The 23,140-nt window shown below is 37.1% G+C and overlaps 1 protein-coding gene across 2 annotated transcripts in view; it reads left to right on the forward strand.

Annotated features, from left to right (window-relative positions):
* SPICE1 (spindle and centriole associated protein 1) overlaps positions 1-14,626 on the forward strand; it is a 62,223-nt gene extending 47,597 nt beyond the window's left edge. For both annotated transcript variants that reach the window (XM_063098513.1, XM_063098514.1), the window contains exons 12-18: positions 669-816; positions 2,198-2,422; positions 6,000-6,481; positions 8,689-8,872; positions 11,111-11,213; positions 12,219-12,306; positions 13,416-14,626. In XM_063098513.1, the coding sequence (XP_062954583.1) occupies positions 669-816; positions 2,198-2,422; positions 6,000-6,481; positions 8,689-8,872; positions 11,111-11,213; positions 12,219-12,306; positions 13,416-13,469 (1,284 nt within the window). In that variant the 3' untranslated portion in view covers positions 13,470-14,626. The remainder of the gene's footprint in view (positions 1-668; positions 817-2,197; positions 2,423-5,999; positions 6,482-8,688; positions 8,873-11,110; positions 11,214-12,218; positions 12,307-13,415) is intronic.
* The last annotated feature ends 8,514 nt before the right edge of the window (positions 14,627-23,140 follow it).

Below are 23,140 nucleotides of genomic sequence, written 5' to 3' on the forward strand. Positions count from 1 at the left end.
CTATGGGTATGGTATTTTGTGAATGATCTTTTAAATAAAAGAAAACTTTAATAATATTAAAATATATGTATAAAAGATATGTACATATGTACACAGAGACAAATATGAGAATATGAGTACATATCTATATACATATATATAAAGTACAGTGTTATCTCACACATGTATTTAAAATACTGTATGAAGTTGTATTCATATTGCATATAGAATTTTGTGCTTTTCTATTTTCCCTTACATTCCCTTTATATACATTACCATGAATCTATTTAATATTTGTGTTTATCAGTTTAAATGCCTGTGTAATATTCTGAGTTTCCTTCACCTGATATGTCTGTCTCTTGAGGTAACTTGAGAGTCAGTTGAAATCAGCTATATGAAGAGATTTTGTAAACTGAAAGTCCCATGAAAAAGGTTAATTCTTATTGTTAAAGCAGGGTATTTATTAATTAATATTCCATTGATTTACTTAACCATTTCTTTATCATGGTACTATTAGACTATTCATAATTATGTATATAATTGTTATAGAATTTGAATGATAGTCTCAAATTCCTGGTGTATATAAAATCATATTATACACACACACACATGTATTCTTGGTATGGTTTGCTTTCTAGGTGATGGTTTGATGTTTGATATGCAGTGATGTTATTTCATTTCTTCTCTAGGCAAGACTTCAGCAGTACATGGTCACAACAGATGAACAACTTATATCACTCACACATGCCATTAAGAACTGTCCTGTGATAAATAACAGACAAGAAAGTCAGGCACCAGAAAGGGGACTCACAAGTAGAAGAATTATGGACAATCCAGGTGAGTGTGGTGTTATCCCAACTGTCATTAAACTACTTAATGGCCTTCAAGTAACAAACAAACCAAACTCTAAATCCCTAAACTTATATGGAGTTATTGGCTGTTTATGCATAGTATTATCACTACTCTAATTACCACACTTTTCCACTTAATATTTATTGGATGCTTGCTCTATGCCAGGTACTTTCAAAAGTCTTATATGTGTGGTCTCATTTAATTAGTCTTATATGTATGGTCTCATTTAATTATCTTAATAGTTTTATGTGGTAGTTATTATTGTTATCCCCATTTTAAAGATGAGGAAATTGAGCCTTAGAGAGGGTTGGCAACTTAGCAAAGTCACAGAGGTAAAAAGTAGCAGAACTGGATACCTAGACAGTGAAACATTAGTGCTAGCACTTTCAATCACAGTGCCCCAGATCAGGAGGAGAAGAAATAGTTTTGGAAAGAATACAAATACTGAGTTTTAGAAATTAATAACTTTTGTTTTTACGTGATGTTGTTTTGAAATCCTTTCTTCACCTTGAGTGCCATCAAATGCTGTAGGCTGAACAGAACATTTTAGGCTTTTTCATATTTTTTAGTTTTAAGTAATACTTTGATGAGTGTCTGCATGGAAAGTGGTTTATGTATTTACCACTGTTTTCTTAGGATGGATTCTAGGAAGTGGCTGACTAAAATTTACCTTGCACGAAGTAAACTCAATGGTTAGGGCATTGTCTTTTGGTGGAGTCTTGCTATTAATATATCAGTCAAGGATTTTGTCAGTGCTTTACTATTATCTGACTTAAGCTTCACTACTGAGAAAGCTTTTAGTTACCCTGTAGATGAAAAGGCCTGGGAGTGAGTGTATTATAAGTTTATTGTTAATTCTTGTTATTGCCTGTGGAAAAAATCAGAAAAATTTACGAAGGTGAAACCAGGTTACTATCTTCTTCAGTATGGAATATGATAATACTGCGATAATGCATGACTATGAAATTACCTCATTTTGTAATGAACTTTGTATATGTAGCTCAGTGTGTCAATGTGCCTTATTTTTGCTGTTTTATTTGTCATTTCATTAGAAAGCTATCCATAACAAATAATGAAAAATTCTGGAGCACCAGGTAAGATTTTTTAGAAGTCCCTAAGTGGCTTTCTTTTTATGGCTTTGGGGCCTTGAGTACTTTTCTCAAAAATAGCAATTTCTTCCCATTGCTGGCTCCATAGGAGCTTGCTTGTGAATTACTGGCAAAGGAGGATATAGCCTAGAGAGTGAAGGCTGTAGGGGCCATGTGCATTTTTCATTTAACTGAAATGCATTTAGAAATAAATACCTTAAATGTGCTCATAGTTCTTTTTTGTTCCTTAAGTACTAATATCTTCTCATCTTCTTCAGAGGGTCCAACTGTTAATGCTAATGTCTCCATGCCATCGGTGTTCAGAGGGGAAGAAGTGGTTGAATTTCCACAGGATGAGTTACCTGTTAAACTGTCTCAAGTGCCAACCCCCCCAGATAGTGTGAATCTGGCCAACGATTTTCCAGCACATACTTTTGAGCCAGCTGTGTTGTTAACACCACCGAGGCAGAAGAGCAATTCAGAATTCTCTCCTCTGCAGGATGGTAAGCAGGCTTCTTCTAAAGTTATATGGAAGTCCTTTTTTATGTTTCACTTATGGGATGTATTGTGTTCACTGTTGCCTGAAAAACAGAATTGAAAAAAACATTGATTACCATCCATAATCTTTAAGCTGAAGGAGGAATTTTCGGAGTGGTTTATATTATGTGTGTTATACCTGTGGTGAAGTGTGACAATTAATTTCATTGTATATCTATTCCATTAAACATTGTAAATATAAAACTCATATCAAAGGATCAAAGTCCTTGGCATGAAGGTCAGAGTAAGGGGAATCCCCTTTGTCCCTATAGTCCAGGAGGATATGCAGCTGTAAAAAAAACAAGAGGAGATTATACTCCCCAGAATAGTGAAAGTTTGAACAAGGTGAGAACTATGACTTTAAGGATTTTGTAAGTCACATCTGGTCATTATATTAACCTTTCTCATCAAAAGTTTTCAGCTTAGTCAGTTGAGGGAATTTTATAATGAAAGTTGATAGACAAAAATAGTTTTAGAGTTACTTTTGCAGCCCATATGTAGAGTTTTGAATAAAAATGTTAAAAATTTATTGTTAATCCTTAGCTTAACAATTCTTAACTTGAGGTTTATGAATGGTCTTCAGAAGTTCCATGGACTGCTTCATTGCTGAGAAAATTAATTTGTCCACATGTGCATTTTTCTGGAGCTATCACTTTCATTTTATTTTGAAAGAGTTCTTCAGTTAAAAAAAAAGCTAAAAACTTATACCTTAGACTCTCCTCCAAAATTTTTCAAAAAATATTATTCAGCCCTGATTTTAAGTTTCATCAATCATGTATTTAATTTCTAAGCCAGAACCTTTTCTTATTATCTGATTGTCCCTGCTCTTTTTCACTGATGCTTATTATGATGCAATATCTTCCAGAAACTCTCTTCTGAGTATACCAGTTAGAATTTTGTTACATTTTCTTCTATACATGAATTTTCTTTCTTTTCTTCCTGTTCTGTTTACTTTTTTCTTTTGTGTTGCTGGTTTTCCTCATATGTTTGGTGATCCTTTATTGTCCCTTTGTACAAGGGTACTTCAAGAAGTTCATGGAAAGATTTGTATTATCTTTTAACTTGGTTTTTCCATGAACTTATTTAAGAATAAATGACTAAGTTGAATGTTATAGATAGCCTACGTAAAATTTCTCTTCTGTGATATACGTAGGTCTAGTTCTGTTTTCCCAATTGGATTTTTCTTACATAGCTGTTTTGTGTTTATGGGTGTGGTACGTTAACTGCAGGCTTCCTTTTACAGTGTGCGAGAAGGATACAACCATTTAATTGGGGCTACCACATTTGCTCTCCCCAACCCTGTTTGTTTGCTTATGAGAATGGCTCAGGGAAGTGGTGAGCAACAACTTGACTGGCATAAATGTATCATAGACAGACTTGCAAATAATTCCCCAGTTTTCAGTCCTACTTTTTACTTTCTTCTTCTGTAACTGTCAGTTTTGTGGCTGCAGTCTTTTCAGGGTTCCTTTAGAAAGAATTGCTTTTACCTGCCACTTCCTTGTAATATATCCATATTCTGGACTGTGGCTTCTGCTTAGTTTCATTCTTTTACATACTTCCCATCCACTCTCAGTTTTCCAGAAATTTCTTGAAATATCTCATTTGCTAATAATTCTCTTCCCAGACCATTCTCTTTACTGAGGTGGGTTTATTTACTTTTATATAACTTGCCGTCAGTGAAAGGGGGTGAGATAAATGAGTGCTCAGTCTGTTGTCTTGAACCAGAAGCATCCCTCCACCTAAACCACTCTTGCAAAGGGCTCCAGTGGTCTCTGTGTTACTAAGTCCAGGTACACTTTTCTGTCCTTATGTTTCTAGGTCTTATCATAGTATTATACACAGGCACTTTCTCTTTGTTTCCTTAATACCACATTCTTATCTTTCCAGCTATTCCATTTCAGTCTGCTTTGCTATCTTTCTGTCCTTTACCGGACCCTAAATGTTGAGTTCCTCGTGTCTTGGTACTGGTTTCTTTTCTCACTCTACTCTTTCTCTCTAGGTAATCTACTCATTCTCATGGCTTCCTGTACCTCCATATGCCAGTGTATTAGTCCGTTTCTGTTACATATAACATATTACCTGAAACTGGGTAATTTATTAAAAAAAAAAGAAATTTATTTCTCACAGTTTTGGAGGTTGGGAAGTCCATGGTCCAGGGGGTGCATCTGGTGAGGGCTTTCATCTGGGTGGGAACTCTTTACAGGGTCCCATGGCAACACCGGGTATCACATGGCATGAATGGAAAGAGTTCTCACATGTGCTCTTTATAAAGCCAGCAGTCCACACTCATGATAACTCATTACTCCACAAATGGATTAATCCATTCACGATGGCCTAGTCCTCATGATCCATTAGCTTCTCAAAGGTCCCACCTTTCAAATATCATAATTGGATTTCCTACACTCTTAAAACTGTTACAGTGGGGATCAAGTTTCTAATACTTGAACTTTTGGGGGACACATTTGACCCATAGCATCCAGTGACTTCCAGTTTTGTGTCTTAGCTCAGGTATTTCTCGAGTTTTCAAGTTTCAGTCTGCTTGGATGGATACATGGATGAATCATAAGGCACCTTAAACTTAGCATGTGCAAAACTGAATTATTGAGAACCTCCCTTCCCCCAAGTTTGTCCTTGTCTTTTCCATCTCAGTAAATGGCATCACCGTCTACTCAAGATGCATGCCATCTTGATCTGTGTGTTTCCCTCATTCTCCACTTCCAGTTTATCACTCTCAGTTCTGTTGCCAAAATATTTCTCAAATTTATTTACTTTTCTCCATTTCTGTTGTCATCATACCATAGCTAAAGCTACCATCATCTTTCTTCTAGACTACTGTAGTTGCTTCTTGAACTCCCTACTTCCATTTCTGCTACCTTCAATTATCCACAGCACTTAAGAAATGTAAATTGAGTCATTGCCAAACCTTCTCTAGGTGTCCATTGCTCTTCAATTAAATTATAAAAATTCCTACAATGGTCTAAAAGGCTCTGCCAGAAATGGCCACTGCACACCTCTCCAGTCTCATTTTTCCAGCTCTCCTCTTGTTATTATGCTGCAGGTACCCTGGCTTCCCTTCTTTGCTGTTTTCTATTTTGAGCCTTCACATATGTTGTTCTCTCTGCCTATAATGTCCTTTGCTCTACTTTCTACTATGTATTTAATCATTTAAAAATTTTACTTCCTCAGAGAGGCCTTTCCTGGCCATCCTCAGTTTAAATTGCGTACCTGCACTCTCCCACTTTACTCTTTATCGCCACAAGATTCCAAGATATGAGTTAATATGTGTGTTAAAATGTGAACTTGGCAGATAGTTTTTTACAAGGATACTGATAAATGCTTTAAGGAATATAAAAAGTCTCTGTACTTGGTTGTTATGGATGGCATTGCTGATATATTCCCTGCTGAAAATAATTTAGGCATTCAGAAGCCAAACCCTTCTATTGAAATACTTCTCTAACTACCATGATGGGCTAATGAGACAATTATAATGCCAATCTATGGGAAAATAATACATGTTTATTATTTTTTAATTCTTATCTACAGTATTGAGGAGGACTGTTCAAACTCGTCCTGCTCCACAAATTCCTCCAACTGTGGAATTAGTTGAGAAGGAACAAAATTGGGAAAAGAAGACCTTACCTATTGATACAGACATTCAGAATTCAAGTGAGGAGAGCCGTCTCTTCACTGAGAGGTGGAGAGTCTCTCACATGGGAGAAGATTTGGAGAACAAAACTCAGGCTCCTTTTGTGAACCTCTCACAGCCACTCTGCAATTCCCATTCCAGTATACAGCAATCAAGAAATCCTGTGTTCTCAGAAGAGCCCCTGGTATTAGGAGATGGGCAACAGCTTAGAACAAGTGAGCTGTTAACACAAAGAAAGGACATAATGGCGCGAATTGCTGAGTTAACACTGCGAAATTCGGCTGTCAAGGCACATCTGAATATTATTGGGCCAGGGGGAGAGCAAGGGGATGGACTCCAGGAGTTGAACAAGCAGGAAAGTGCAAGCAACATGACTGCTGTGAGTACCAGTCAAGGATTGACTAGGGGCATCCAGGAATCTAAGTAGGAACTTAAGCTTGGGCGTTTTAAGAGGCTTCTTTTCAGAAGTGATCCTGGATAGCTGTGAGGCTGCCACTAGATGGCTTATGCTTTTGCATGTCCTCATCACAAAACGAGTAGAAGTTACTTATCAGTTATATCACACACACAATAGAAGACAACATAAAAGAAAAAATATGTGAATGAGGAAAATAGGAGAAAGGTAAAATGTGTAGGAAAGCTAAGATTAAGCTGTTTCAAGTACACAGTGTAGAATTAATATGACTTGAAAGTTTGCCACACAACTACATTTTAATTCAAAGTGTTTTTACACTTTCAAATGGCTCATAAAATAATAGTTGGCCCTCAACTCATGAGTAGTTAATTTGTTAATACACAGATGGATTTTCCTATAGAAATGATACTTTAAAGGATTATTAAAGTTAGATTTTAATGTGCATTTGAATTGCCTGGGGATCTTGCTAAAACATGGCTTCTGTTTGAGTAGGTCTGGGGTAGGACATGTGCATTTCTATTAAGTTTCCAAATGATGCCAGTGCCACTGGTCCAAGGGCCACACTTTGAGTAGAGAAGGTCTGCATGTTATAGTGCAGGAATTTTGTAAGTTAGATAAACATTGAGGGCTAACCTGGTAACTTAAACCTTTATTTCATTGTTTGTGGGGAGAAAAGGGATTTGCAGTTTCAATTGGGTAGTGTTTATAACACTTCTTATGCTGGTCCCAGTGATGGGAGACACTTCCTTTTGCCCCTTGTTGAGCCAAGGGGACTCCTGTGAGGGTTCTGATAGGGGACAGTAAAGTGTTTTAGCAGTCAGAAGGAGCTACAGAGCTTCACCATGGATTAGAAGCTCCTGAGATCACTGCATCCATAAGGGCTTTAACAGTCAGTGGATTGAGGCCTTTGGTGAGGAAGGTTAGGAGGAGATGGGAGTAAGGGGCACCTCTGTCAGCACTGGCTCATGGGGAATAAGGACAATATGGGTAGTGAGTTACAGAAATAGTTAGAAGGGACTGGCAGAAGAGGAGTCAGAAAGGAGTAGGCAGCAGTCATTGGTACAGGTGTATATAAGTACAAAGTGCCTCAATTTTGAGTCAATAGGAGACACTTATATATTCACAGTTTTGAAGATTATTTGAAACAGGCAACTCTTGGATGGGGATAATCGGGTGGGATACACGGGATACAAACGCAATTTGTGGTAATGAACACGCTGCCAGTATGAATCTGGCCTTCACATCTTTGGCACGAGGGGCGACAATCAGCTTTGTATCTCATGCACATTTTCTAATTAGTATGTAGATCAGGCTAGAAAGAACGATTTGATATTGCTACCCTAACCACTTTTGTTTTAATAGGAAATACAAGATGGTCTTTAATTCACTATTTTGCTTTTTTTTTTTTTTCTTTTGTCTAATAGGCATAAGCTACAAATTAGTAATTTCTATTAGGGATTGTTTTTTTACCACAGGGACATATTTAACTAAATGAAATAATTAGGCATGACATAAGTACATTTCTCTTGGGAATTTTCAAATTAAACTTATGTTATATTCCATTGGTGGCCATTTTTTACTCTACTTCTCATATTTTGCTTCAGTCACCAACTGTTCTTGAATCAGATATCTTAGGCCAAAAGTGGCCTGGAGAGGCTGACACATGGTCAGAAGGAGTGACAAGGTTTCCAGAATCTTTGCCAAATAACTCATGGTACATGTTTGAAGATTATAATTACAGAAGCATTTGTTTCAAATATAGCAGATCCTCTTTTGTAATCTGTCAAACCCCAGATGTGTCATCAGTAGGTGTGTGGCATTTAGCATTTTACTTAGAGACCAGCTCACTGGATCACATGTAGTCTCTTTGCTCATGTGATCTTTTGTGCAGCTTAGCAAATACTAAGCAGGAAAGCTTCATCTCACAGACTGTGTGCTTAGACAGAGGGACTGGAGGGCTTATGTGGCACTAGTAGTAGAAGGATTAGTATCCGTTTACTTTAGCCCTAATTTTTCAATGAAATGATTTGTAAATTCTATTGTTTGCCCACTATTCACATTTGTATATATCAAGGGCTTCAAATACTAACTTGCTGACACTTAGTAGAAAAGTCAAAATTATGTGGAGTTTTTGTCAGTATTGAATTTGTGCCCTCTTTTTCTCCCCAAAGAATTTTCCAGTAGCACAGTCTCTATCACCAAGTAGCATGGAGGAACGGATTGCAGAATTGAATCGACAGAGTATGGAGGCCCGTGGAAAACTCCTGCAGTTGATAGAGCAGCAGAAACTTGTTGGTTTGAATCCTTGCTCTCCACCAGTGTCACCTGTTCAGTCACCTCTCAGAGCATGGACTGGTTGGTCACAAATTTATGATTTAAAAACTAGAAATATGGAGGTTTTCACTTTCTCAATCATAGCATATATTTTAGTGCCTTCAATTTTACACAGAAAGAAACAGGCCTAAATCACAGAATAAATGACTGAAATAAGAGTACACAGCAGGTCTCCTGATTCTTTCCATACCATGATGCCTATAGTTAATCTTTGGTATCTGAATTTCTAAATTGTCCTACTTCTAAGGGGGATTCATTGCAGTATATGATTCACCTAGGACATATACTGCAGCTGATTATAAAATATAAGCATCAAAATGATAACTTAGAATTTCACCAGCAACAAATTACAAGTCATTATTCTGTTAAAACCATTAAAACATTTTCATTTGTTAATTAAGCTTTCTATTCTATTGGTACATTTAGAAATGTGAAAAGCTGGAGGGGATTCTGAATAATAGAATAGTAACTGAAAAAATTAGTTGTCATAGTATCCACATTCAAAAGATACTGATGAAATAAGTAGATCTCAAGTTGCTTTTCAGCCAGGAATTGAATTATTAAGACCCTCAAGGGATAGAGCTCAAGAATACAGAGACTGATTTTGGCCCACTACAAGAGAAGGTTCTAATTGTCAGGAAGAGAAAAAGTTCTGTATCAGGAAGTGATATATTCCCCGGGATGTTCAAACACTGGTGTTTTAGAGGGATTTATATGTCCTGTGGCCGGCTGAAGTAGTTTATCTTTAAGATATCTATCTGCCAGTTAGAGTTTTCCCTTCAGTTAGAAATTATTTTCTTTTTAAAATTACAGACCCAGGGAACAGACTCTTTTGGAAATTACTGAAAAATGATTAGCAATGCATTCCTCTGTGGCCCTTCCTCTTTGTTTACTCTAGCCTTCCTCATATGACAGCTTTGTCTCCTCTTCTTCATAGTCACAAAGTCTAGAGGCAACTTCAGATTAGAATAAATTACTCAAATGTGTATGAACACCTACTATTACCTGCCATATATGGACTTGAATAGTCCAGCATTCAAGTTGGGGAGTAGGCAACAAACAAATAAATATATGAGATAATATCAGTTAGTGCTAAGTGCAATGAAGAAAAATGAAGCAGTTCACTCTTAAGAATAATTTTGTGATTAAATATGACCTCTTCTTTTTCAATAGTTCTGTAAAGTTAAAAAGTGCTTTTATTTTTGTTATTTAGTCCTCAACAAACCCAGAGGGTATACAGAGCTAATTTTAAACCTATTTGATAAATAGTATACTGAGTCACAAAGAGATTAAGTGATTTGTCTGAAGTTCCAAACCAAATTGTGGATTTGCCTTCCATTCCGAAAGTGGTTATATCTCTAAGGAATTCTTTTTGTAAGTAAAATTCTTGGTTTCAGAGGAACCTCCGTGACCTATAAAGATAAAAATTAAAATGAACCATATGACATGAAAAACCTCTCTTGTTTTCTAGGGTAAGTGAGGAATATTTTATAAAATTAAATAGGGCTTCATTATCTCCTAAAGCCTGGAAATCACTGGTTTTAAGCAGTGATTTACAGGAGCCTCTGTGAAACTGCCTGGGATGGACATAAAGTCTTTCATTTGTAAATACTTAGTAAATATTTGTTGATTTATTACTTACTTCTGAAATATTGAAAATGTACATAAGTATATTTGCTTTTTTGGGGGGGGGGGACTGGCCAATATGGGGATTTGAAACCTTGACCTTGGTGTTGTAACCCCATGTTCCAAACCAACTGACCTAACTAGCCAGCCTATACTTGCTATTGGCCATATGAGCTCTTCATCCAACTTTTCCCTCCCACTTTAATGTCTTTAGTAACAGAAATAGTGTTTTAAAATTTTATTGAATGATTTCAGAAATTTTCTTTTTCCTTTTTCTGGAAAACTTTAGGTAAGTTGTTTTTGACAAAGATCTCAAGTTCTTTAGAGCTACCTCTTAATTTGTGATTTTTACTTCCAGATCTGACATGATACCACTTGTCTGAAGATTCTGTCCCTTTATGAACTGGCATGGTACTGAATTGACACTAGTCTCTAAAGTTTCTTTCTTACAGTTCATTTAAAAAAAATCCTTCAAATGTTTCTGTGAGCCATAATGATAAAAATATGGAAAGAGCCTCTATTTGTAATGTGCAGTTTGTGATGTGCAATTTGCAATAAGATAGAAATCAAGAGAAATTTTTATTTTTATCTTTTTGAGAGGTAATGAAATCAATATTTATTTTTATATTTTAGAAGGAGGAAAGAGAACAATTGAAGTATCTATTCCAGGAGCAGAAGCCCCAGAAAGCTCAAAATGCAGTACTGTCTCTCCTGTCAGTGGGATACATACAAGAAGGTAGGATTATAGTGTGAGTAGTTACTTAAAAAAAAAAATCATATCCTTTTAAGTGAGAGGCAGGAAAAAAAGTCAAGAATGTGAGAATGTAGCATGTGTTTTATTCTCTTTGTGAAAAAAGAAGTGCATAATATCTGAGATAGGTTTAGACAGACTCATTGATGTAGCGAAAACAAAGTAATTGGAAAGAAGAATTTGGGGGAAAAAAGAGGAGGAATAAGGAACAAGCCTTAACTAAAACTGAAAACAAAAGTGGAATAATACAAATGTAGAGGGATTTATGGGTTACATGATTAGGAGGTAATATATTACAGGGTGAGTAAATTGACCAGTAGTATTTTCCTCCTTTACAATAAGTGAAACTGAAGCTCGTAGAGCTAATTGGATGATTTGCCTACATGGGTCACATGGTTGGTAAATGGTGACACAAGGACATACATGGCTTCTCTGTCTCCACTCTGCATTGTTACTATTGCACTGTGCTGCTGCAGGTGTTGTTACTCTTCTCCTACCTTCTTCCCCACTCCAGCACATCCATTTTTTCCCTTAAATATTAAAACTTATCTGTATGTTATTGTTATGGCAGAGACACGTCATTATACATTTGTCAAAATCCATAGAGTATATAACACCAAGAGAGAACCCTAATGTAAACTATGAACGTTAGTTAAATAGTGACGTATCAATATCGGCTCATCAGTTATAACAGATGGACACACTAATGCAAGATGTTCGTAATAGGGGAAATTGTGTGTGTTGGAGGTGGGGTTACGGAACTCTGTACTTTCTACTTAATCTTTCTGTAAACCTAAAACTACTCTAAAAAAGTTTATTAATTAAAAAAAAAAGTTGGTCAAGATATGTTACAAATAAGTTACCTCAATTGGATCTAAATCAGCCATTCCTTTTCAGGCTCTTGCCGGTATTGAGAATTGTCAGTTGTTTGCATAATTTTTGAAGGTTAATAATGATAGCTTACTCTCTCACTTTATTTCTCATAAATAGATCCTCAGGGGCTACTTGTAATTCTTGTTCTCCATTAAATGCCACCTCAGGAAGTGGACAACTCACACCTGTTAATCCAAGAGCAAAGGTACGTGATAAAATGGAATTGTGAAACGTGTGTAGGGGTCAGGAGGGCAAGGGTGGAAGGTGATTGGTTTAGTGATTTCCATTGTTAATTATTATTCCTATTATCCTAAAGATGATATAAAATTCTCAGAAGAAATACTAATTTACCTTCAGTAAAAAAACAAATAAGCCATATACTTCTTTTGTTTTCTAGGATAACTAGGGAATAAGGTAAAAATAGGATTTCAACAGTCCTTAAAGGAAGCTGGAATTACTGGCTTCAAGCAGAGCTTCCCAAATTTTGTGGCAGGGCACACAGGTGTGCCTTGAATGGGTTGTAGGTCCTTGCTGTGGCTGGCTGGGATTAGGATAGCCAGTGTGCCATTATCTAAGTGTACCACTGGTTAGACAGGCACAAGGGTAAATAAATATCTTTTGTATTCTTGTGTTTTGATTTGCTATAGGAATTTTGTAGAAGGCATTTTTCTGTGTTGGTAATAGAACAAAATATAGTTCCTTTGAGTGTTTGGTCATAGTAAATTGAGAGGATATCTTTAAAATTATAAAAATTACTTTTGCAGACTTGAACCAACAATTGTCTCACATGGGGGGAATCTTTGCTATTCTTATTACTAACTTCAATAATTAGATCAAAGAGTGGGCGCTTACAGCGCTAATTAATTGATAGGTTTAGATACACTGATTACCCAGCATTAGAAGATTTGGTTTTTGCTATTACTTAAATTCTAAAAAAGCTTTAAAGTAAGCTATTTTATGTAATTTACCCTTAGTTCCTGGAATTTAGTAACATTTAATTTACTAAGACCAAATAACTTTCTTTTTATCATTTTTAAAAGTTGTAACTAGGATTAGTATAAAACACTGGATTTGTCCTTTTTAAAAAAAAATTAGGACTCTTAAATCAGTAAGAGGATCTGTTGACCAGGTAATAAGTTATTTGGTAGTGTTTCTGTTAGAGAATAAAAATTGCCATAGCAGTTTAGTTTCCAGTACCATTCAATGGCACAGGATGACTTTGTTTTATGTACTTGGTGTAAATGATCTACAAATCTTGAGTGGTCTCATGTTTCTGGTTACCTTCTAAATCCTTTCTGCATCTTTGTTCAACAGATTGAGAAACAAAATGAAGAAGGCTGGTTTGCTCTTTCTACCCATGTGTCATAAGTGAAGTCAAGTTTTATGAAATTTGTTCTCAACAATTTATTCTCGATCTTTCACTCCCCTTTCCCTGCTCTTGCTTTCAAGTTTTTACATCCTTCTTTCAGATAAAACCTACAACAATCCCGTGAAATAGTACTAATGGAACAGAGAAGAAAAGCAATTATTTTAATTTTTGACCTTTTCAAATAGGGTTTTAACAACCAACCAACCTACAACTTTCTGTGAATAAAATTTTGACTGTAGGGAAGCTAAAGTTTTATATCCTAATAATTTCTTAAGTTTCTTAAGGGTTTTTTTTTTGAGCAACATGTTTTTACCTTTATCATTTTTATTCAGCTTTTTTTGTTGTTTTGTTCTTTATTTTAAATAAAAATTTAAATGTATTTTAAATTTTGATGTATTTCATTCTTTTAAATGTTGATCTATTTCATTCTTTTCCCCTGAAGTTGCTTTGCCTATACCTTACAATAAAATGCCTCTGTGTGACTAGACTCTGGCTTTCAGAAAAATTAACACTGTCTTTTGGTTTTTTTTTTTTGATGGGAAATCACTGCTGTCCATCACTTTTTTTATCAAGTGGAATGTATAGCCTTAATAAATATGCGTGAGAGTGTTTGTTTATATTTGCTGAAGCAGGTTAGAGTAGTTGTATGTATTGTGAAATTCTTATGTAGTTTTTAAATGTGAAAATATCATTAATAATGGTAATGTACATCAAATAATGATCATAGAGCTTAAATGTCTACATGCAGTAATGTTGATTTAATGGTGTATTTAATGCTTGAAACAATTAAACACAAAAAGTTGCTGTCAATTTTCCCAGTCCTGAATTAAAGCAGATTCTTTCAGGGTAGATTTTTTTTTTTCAAGGCATCTGTTTGGTTCTCAGACATTGGTTTCTATTTTAAACTTGCTTTTTGAATGGTTTCTGGCCCTTGGCTCTATGATAGGAATTCTTAGCCTGAGTAAGGTGGGAGTCAGGTGGGGCAGTGCACTACCTGGGGAACTTTCCCCCTGCAGTTGTAAATCACTGTTGTAGGAAGTGTCCTATACAACTTTCACTTGGGCCTCTTCATTGTTGTGGTAGCAAAATTAAAATTTTCTTCTAGTATTGCTGATTTTATTTATGTGAAGTCATCTGTATTCATTTGCATTATTGCAGATTCATCCATTTGTATTGCACTTTTTAAAACTTGGTATTTAATAAAGACTGTATTTGGGATGTAAACCATTTTAGTGTTACTCCTTAAGTTATTGAAATGTCAAGTTTTCTGCTTGGTTTGTGAATGTATTCTTTTGATATGCATTTTCCTTCATGTTCTCCAGCTGGTTGGCTCTTTATTTTTTTTCCACTATATTCCTTAAACCTCAAAAGCCATGATTCTCAACTTGGGTAGCATTTAAAAAATACCAAATGACTCCCTGGGGAATGAGCCCTTGGATTGATATTTTAAAAAGCGGCTCAAGGTGATTCTTGTGTGCAGCCAGTGTTGAGAATCATTGCAAAAATATTTTACCAGTAGGTCACTGGCAACCTGTGGGACTGACATTTAAGTGTCCATCCTCTTAATGTTAGTTTTTGCTGATAAAGTACAAAGATAGACTTAAAAAACTCCAAGAATAACAAATGAAGAGAAAAGAGCCTTTTCTTTTTTGGGCCCTTTAAATCAGTACTTCTCAATTTTGGCTGCCATTAGAGTCTGGGGGACCTTTTAAAATTCCCAGCGCCCAGGTCTCACCCCAGACCAATTAAATTAGGATCTCTTGGGGCAGGACACAAACATCAGCATTTTAAAAAAACTCCTCAGATAATTTCAGTGTGCAGCCAAGCTAGGGAAACATTATAAAGCTATTTATCACCCCCAAATCATAAATTGGTACACATTTGATTTTAAGTAACAGTTAAATTACCTTGGGGCCTCTTTAGCAGCTTTCAAACCCATCTGCGAGTGAGGCTCAAAGTATGAACCCTGACAAGCAGTGTCAGCATAACCTAGGGTACTTGTTAGAAATGAAAATTCTTGGGTTTCTGTCCCACACACATTGAATCGGAAACTCTAGTGTCTGTTTTCATAAGTCCTTCAGGTGATTCTGATGCATGCTATGGATCTGTATAGCATTTCACGTGGCTGAACTCTGCTATATTTAACTGTGATGTACTACATTTATATTTACTTTTAACAATTCAAACTGAGATTGTGTTGAGACTCAAATATTTGGATAACATGACTTCTCCGATATGCCCCAGAAAGCTGCTAATAACTAGCAAAACTTAAAAGTTAGTTTTCCAAATTACAATTTGGGAGAGAAACTACATAATTAAATTCAGTTATGATATAATCATAGGGTCACACAACAAAACAATTTCAGTTAGCAGAGTTGAATAACAGTTTGACTGTTTACTAAGTGCCAGGCACTGTTCTAGCCACTTGATGTGCTTTGTGACACCCTTTTGAGGTGGGTACTAGTATCTTCATTTTGTATAGGAGGAAACTTAGATACAAGGAGGTAAGTACTTTCTGGAGGTCACACAACTAGGGAGTGGTGGTGCTAGAATGAGAGCATAGGCAGTATTTCTCCAGCCTATGCTACACTGCCTCTAGATGCAGAGTAAACATCTTACAGTGTGTGTAGTATGGTGGCAGCATAGTAATAATAGCTGTCCTTTATTGAGCCATTACTGTGGCAAGCTGTGCTAAGCAGCAGTATCACCATTATCTCATTTAAATCTCATAGTGGCCCAATGAATTAGAGGTTTTTTAAATACTCGCGCCCCCCAAGCCCAGCACCTTTAAAGATGAGGAAAGTGAGCCCTAGAGGTGAAGTAAATTGCCCAATATAGAGTGCTTGTGAGAGGTAAAGCCAGGATTTGAAGCTCTTTCTTGTGATTATTGGACTTGTCATTTATGAGAACTAACTGACGTGGCATAGTGGCTAAGGGTGCAAGTATTGCAGCCAGAAAGCTTGCATTCACATGATACTTGGACTGCGTACCTTGAGCAAATTAATCTCATCTTTCCCATTTGAAAGTCAGAAAAATATCTATCTTCCTTAGAGGCTCGTGATAAGTGAAGTAAATATATGTAAATGTGCTGAGAACAGGGCCTGACTCACAATAAGCACTCAGTAATGATGACTGCCGAATTTTTTGTGTACAAATAATACACTATTTCCCAGCGTTTTCATTTTTTTTAGACATTGTATAGTGAATTTATTGTATTTTTCTCAGATTAACAGTTGGACACAGTGCTTTAAATTTATAGGTATTTCATCTGAGAAGATATTTGGAGGTTGAAAGAAAACATATTGAGCATATTACTTGAAAATGGAACTAACATGCTGTTTAAAAATAAGTTTACCCTGTCTTTTCTAGCTTTTCAGACACCTGGGTATACCATTTACTAACTGATAGAAAGGATAATGGTCTGTTTTTTAGTCCTAGAGGATACTTGACTAAAGACATTTCACTGTTAACAGCAAATGCATGAAACAGAGGTTTTGGAAAACGTGTAACAGATTTCTCGTGTCTCTTTGCAGTGCCTCCCTCCCTTTGCCCAAGTTGTAGGCAACCACTGACCTACTTTTTGTTTGCATTTTATAAAAAGGGAATAATATGAGAGTACTTCAAAAGTATGAGGGTACTTCAGAAAGTTCATGGAAAGATTCATATTATCTTTTAATTCTATTTTTCTATACACTTCTTGAAGTATTCTTGTACACTGTGTACTATTTTGTGTCTGGCTTCCTTCACTCACCATAATTGAAATTCACCTTTGCTGTATCAGTTTCTTCCTTTTTATCTCTGAGTAGTATTGTATGGATATTTATCCATTCACCTGTCAATAGCCATTTGTGTTATTTCTAGTTTTTGGCTATTATGAATAAAGCTGCAATGAACATTCATGTACAAGGCTTTGTGTATACATAGGTTTTTGTTTCTCTTGGGTAAAAATACCTTGTATGTGGAACGGGTTGGCATATATTTAACTTTTTAAGAATCTGTCAAATGGTGTTCCAAAATGGTGGTGCCATTTTGCATTCCCCATAGCAGTGTATCAGAGTTTTGGTTGCTCCACATCCACATTTGGTGTTGGCAGTCTTTTTAGTTCTACCCATTCTGGTGGATGTGGAATGATGTGTATTGTGGTTCACATCTGCTTAATGACCACTGTTAATTGTCTTCCTATGTGCTATTGACCATTCATACATCTGACTGGGTGACGTATTCAAATCTTTTGCCAATTTAAAAAATTGGGTTAGTTTCTTCTTATTGAATTATGAGTTCTTTATATACTAGATACAAAGTCCTTTGTCACATATTATTGCATTGTCTTAGCCATTTTTAAATGATGTTTTGTAACTCATAGCATTAGGTTAGGTACTTAAAAATGAGCATGATCGCTGTACCACAGAGCTGTTGAAGGACAAACTGCTAAACCTAGAAATCTGTAAGCTAGGCCTATATTGGTGTACACCCAGAGTCCTGTTACCAGGGAGCCCCCAACAGTAAAACTGTATTTACTCTTAAAAGCCAAGAGAGAGAATATAGCTTAAAAACGACAAAACTCCGTGATGAATCTTTGCTGCTGCTGTTGCTGGCAAGCTGCCAACCGTCTCCTAGGACCCTTCTCAAATTCGAAGTTTAAAAACCTTAATACAGGACTGCGGCGTTCAGTGCCTCTTCGGGCCATTGTGGAATTTTAGGTATCTTCGAAAGGATTCAAAAGTCACTTAACTCTCAACATGACCTTCTTTACGGGGTAATAAACTGGTAGGATGTGGGGCTTTCTCCTTGGCTTTGAACCTGCATCATCAGCCGAATAGTACAGCTGGTGGGACTCTGCGCCCCGCTCTTCTTGAAAGCCGGCGCCGGGCTGCGCATGCGTCTCACGGCCCGCGCGTCTCCGCTTTCCGGGAGGCGGGGTGGCGTTGCCATGGTAACCGCAGTAAACGGAAGCCTTGGGCAGATGCGGACTATAGAGAAAAGCAGCAGCGGTCGGTACCTTGGGTAAGTTTGGACCCCAGCAGCCGGGCAATTCCCACACCTCCCCCTCAAATTTGCTAGCGAGTTAGGGAGCACTGAACCCCACTTGGATTTCTCTTAGGCTCTCCCAGTGGTCTCCAGGCTTTGCTGCAACACATTCCTCCCTACAGTAGTTCAACAATGAAAGCGACTAGTGTTCGCAGGCGTGGAGCTAGAAACTGTGTGGGCACAGTTCCTGCCTGCAAGGAGATCAATCTGGCCAGAGCGGAAGACAGCCAGGCAGCAGGAGTATGAGTTAGACTCGCTTAAGCTAGAAGCAGCGAGTTTGGGGGGGAAGTGCCTGGGCTCTGGGGTCAAGCAGGCCACCCTGCCCTCACTTAGCTATGTGCAACACGTGGTAAGTTGACCACTCTGCATTTCGGTTGCCTCATTTCCGAAAAAGGAAGATGGTGTGCTGACCTTATGGGGTTTTTGTTTCAATTAAATAGGATAATGCAGGTAAGGTGCTTAGCACATGCATGGCACATAGTAGGTGGACAGTAAATATTTGTTGAATGAATAGGCAGATAATCATAAGGTGGGTAAAAAACAGTTATGGTAACTAAAGCACTCTGTAAACATGCCACACAGTAAACTTCAGTATCACAAAGCCAGTTAATGTCAGGTCAGTTAATGTTGTGCACGGTGTGGAAGAAAATACTGGAACTCAAGGAATGTGCCCAGCGTTCTGGACTAGCAATCAATACTGGGATCTATCTTGGCTTTTCTGGGTCATAAAGGGTGACTGAAGAACCTATAAAAAGCAGTTAAGCAGGTTGGGTGGGAGAGGCTCTTGGTTTCCTGGAGATTAGCTGTATAATTGGTGAGATGGAATAAGGTGCTTTTTGTTTGTTTGTTTTTAATTTTTAGAACAAGGAGATTGGGAAGTTGTAACCTGGTGATGCTTTGGAGCCAGAAAGACTTGGGTTCCCAAGCTTGGCCAAAAAACAAGTTCCTTAACCTCTTCGTCCTTGTATGTGTAAAGTGGGGACGATACAGTTGTCCGGTAGAGTTGTATATATAAATCCATAGTTCTCAACTCCGACTGTAGTTTAGAATCACTTGGAAAACTTTTAAGAACATAGTATTGGCAAGGACTCACTCCCTAGTGCAGTCAGGCATAAGAACGAGTGTTAAGAATCATGGGTTTATAAGAATCACCCAGTGGGTACTCAGAAATGGTACTTGGTTTTGCTATCACTACTAGATATTCTCTTTAACGCAAGTGGGGCTCAACAAATATGATCATGGAATCTCCAGAATTGAAAGAGGGCTTATCTAGTCCAACGTCCCACCCAATACAGGTCATACATCTACAACATATAGCCCAACACTGTTAGAAAAGCAGTCTAGTGTTCTGGCCAGGCTGAGAGTATTGGCTACAAAGTCTGACTGAATTTAATCCTGGCTCCTCTTCTTCCTAGTTGTGAGGTGTTAAACAAGTATTTAATCTCTCCATGCCTCAGTATTCCCATCTTTAAAATGTAGTACTTACTTCATAAAGTTGGTCTGAGATCACAGTGAGTCAACACAGTAAAGCTTTAAGAACAGTATGTAGCACAGGCCCTCGATATCTGAAATGGTTGAAAGGATGAAGGTATTAATATATTCCTGAATAAATGAACAAATGAATGAACACTTGAAGAGATGGTCAATCAGCTTCAATTTACATCTTTCAGGTAAGAGGGTGAGCACATTCTGTAATGTGCCACTCTAGTTCTTAGCATATTTTCTTTTAAGCTGAACTCTGCCTCCCTGCAACTTGAATCTATTTGGCCTTATTCTTTCTTCTGGGAACATATAGAACAGGTTTTTTTGTGCACTATGGCCATTCAAATAATTGTAGCTGGCTCTCATTTCTCCCCAGATCTTCTCTTTTTCCCGCAAAAACATCTCAATTCTTTCAATTATTCCTCAATGACATAATTCCAACTTTTTTCTATAACCTGATATCTCAAGAAATTAATTCCCAGTGCATCATATATCTGTCTCAATTTTGTATCTTCCTTCTAAGATATCTGGATACTTTCCAGAGGAGAGGAACCATCGCTTCACTTGTTATGACATTTATTGTATTCCTGCAAGGTAGTCTAAGATTACATTATCTGGGAAGGGGGGTGTGTGGGGGCAGGGGGGTTGTCTTATCATACACTGACTCATCACAATCAGCTTATAACCAACTAAGATGACTAAACCTTATTTGTGTGTTCTAAGCCATATTCTATCTTATAAACTCAACTAGCTAGATTTGAGAGTCTATTTGCAGAACTATTTTAAATCTCCTTTTATTAGATTCAGCCTTATTGATCCAGCCTGTGGCCAATTCTTTTAACTAATTCATTAGATAGACTATCCAGTTTTGTCATTTAGTTCTCAATTGATTGGCATAAATAGAATATCAGATCAGTTTTGTTGGCCTTACCTTCACTTATCTGGGGCCTGCATCATGGCAATTTAGAGAGTACTTTAGTCTCCTTCCAATGCCATAAATGTTCATTTTTATCAAAGAAATCATTATCATAGTCACCACTTCAATCATGACTATCAGACCATCCTAGTTCTGGTTAATCGCAGATGGATTTGAATCAGTGATTTACAAAAGAAGTTTATTCTGAGACTACATTGAAAGAGAGCTGTTGATTTCCTCTTCCTGAATTGTAAATTAAGGTCAGGGGCTGTATATTGCTCATCTTTATATCCTCTGCAGTGCCTAGCATAATACAGTTCATATATTGACTTAAATTATGAAGAGCCTTTGCAGCTATCTGAACAATTTTACCCACACTATGTGGTAATTTGCAGCCAAGTTCTACAGTAATTGGCATTGCCTTAAAAAAAAAATCAGTTGCTCACTATAAACATAGAAAATAAGCCTATGTGTCCAAAACTGGAAGAAATACAAAATACACTGAATGATGGAATTTGGAGTTTAAAAGATCTCACTACTTAAAATTTTTCTGCTGTTTGATTCCTAGCCCCACCCCCCTAAACCCCAGGGAGCATATATTCTACAATCAGGTGGAAGGAAGGAAAGAAGAAAGGAAGGAAAAAGGGAGGGCGGGAGGGAGGAAAGGAGAGAAGAAAGGAAGGAAGGAAGGAGAGATTAAAAAAAGAAAAGAAAAAGAACACCACACAGTTTTTTAAAGGTGAAACATTATCTCGGTAACCCAGAAAACTGCAAAGTATTAAACACAAAATTTAGTAACATGAGTGTCATGTTGGGCATATCTTTCTTGATAATAATTTATAGGAAAAACATTTGAACAATGTACTATTGTCCTCTCAATCAAGAGAAGGAATCATATGATGTCACTGCAAGAAAATAGATGAAATGAACCCTAATGGTCAGTTGAAGGGGCAGTGTAGTCATACTGCACTCCCTGCTGATCATGTAATGTGTATCATATCTGCTTTTGCTGTGCTAGTCTGTCTTCAGAGACCAGGAAGTAATAATTCACTAGTTCAGTTAATCCTCATAGCAGCCTTATAAGAAGTTTTTTCTTCATTCCCAATACATTTGAGGAGTTGATGAAAAGTTAGCTAGTTATGTGGCAATACTGGGAATCAAACCCGAACCTAACTATAAATGGATCCAAATAGAACCATTTTTCTATTCTGCTTGCCAATCACGCCCACAGAAGAATGTTGAAGAAACATGAGGTGTTTAGTATGGAGAAGTGGACTTAGAAGGAAGGTATAGTAGGTATTTTCAAGTACATGAAGAGCTGCAATATAGACAGAGGACAGGGAAAACCTGTTGTGTCACTCCCCTCTTTAAAACCCTTTAATGGCTTTAATTGTCACAGAAATAAGGTCTAAACTTCTTAGAAAAGGCTAGAGACAATTTTATGTTCTGCTATCCACCTCCTGTTCAATATCTATTTTACTCTCCCACTCTAGCCAGTAGAGCGCTGTCAGCCCTTCAAAGATGCAACCCTCTCTCTGTGCCCAGCATACTCTTTCTCATTCTATGCCTGGCCAATGCCTAATCATCGTCCATGTCTCAAACACCTCTTCCCTAACCCTCAAATGTGGTTTAGACTTCTTGCTATATGTGCCCACAGCACCGTATTCTTTCCTTTTTGTAGCACTCATATTTTAATTGCTTGTTTCATATCTTTCTAAATAACCAGCTTCATAAAATTAGGGATCATATTTCTCTTGTTCAGTATTGTAATTTAGCGCCTAACATAGGACTTAGTACATAATAGGTATGTTCAACAAATATTTTAGGATTGAAATTGATTAGTAACTCCAGGGGAATTTGATAATGGGAAGAGACGGAGGGAGGGATGAACCAAAGGAATGATGGCAGAGGGTTAATTTTAGTGGTGGAGCATTTGGGGAAAGATGTACTTGGATGGTGTGTTTCATGCAGACCTCTGGAAAACGACAGTGACACCTCTGCACCCCACAATGATAAGTTCTCCCGGAGAAAGGACATCTGTGATTATAATTTGCTTTTTCACTGAGGTCTTTGATGGTGGCTGTACCCTCCTGCTGGTGGATCATCTTGGATATTGTGCAAACAGGATTATCAACACACATGGTGATTGGTACTTGTGGGGAATTTGTTGGAGGAAAAACCCATTCATTTCTATTTTTACAGCATTGCCCCTTTCTCTATCTCAATTTTGCACTTTCAGAAGAA

This window comes from Cynocephalus volans, chromosome 1 (assembly GCF_027409185.1).
Source record: "Cynocephalus volans isolate mCynVol1 chromosome 1, mCynVol1.pri, whole genome shotgun sequence".
Taxonomy (NCBI): domain Eukaryota; kingdom Metazoa; phylum Chordata; class Mammalia; order Dermoptera; family Cynocephalidae; genus Cynocephalus; species Cynocephalus volans.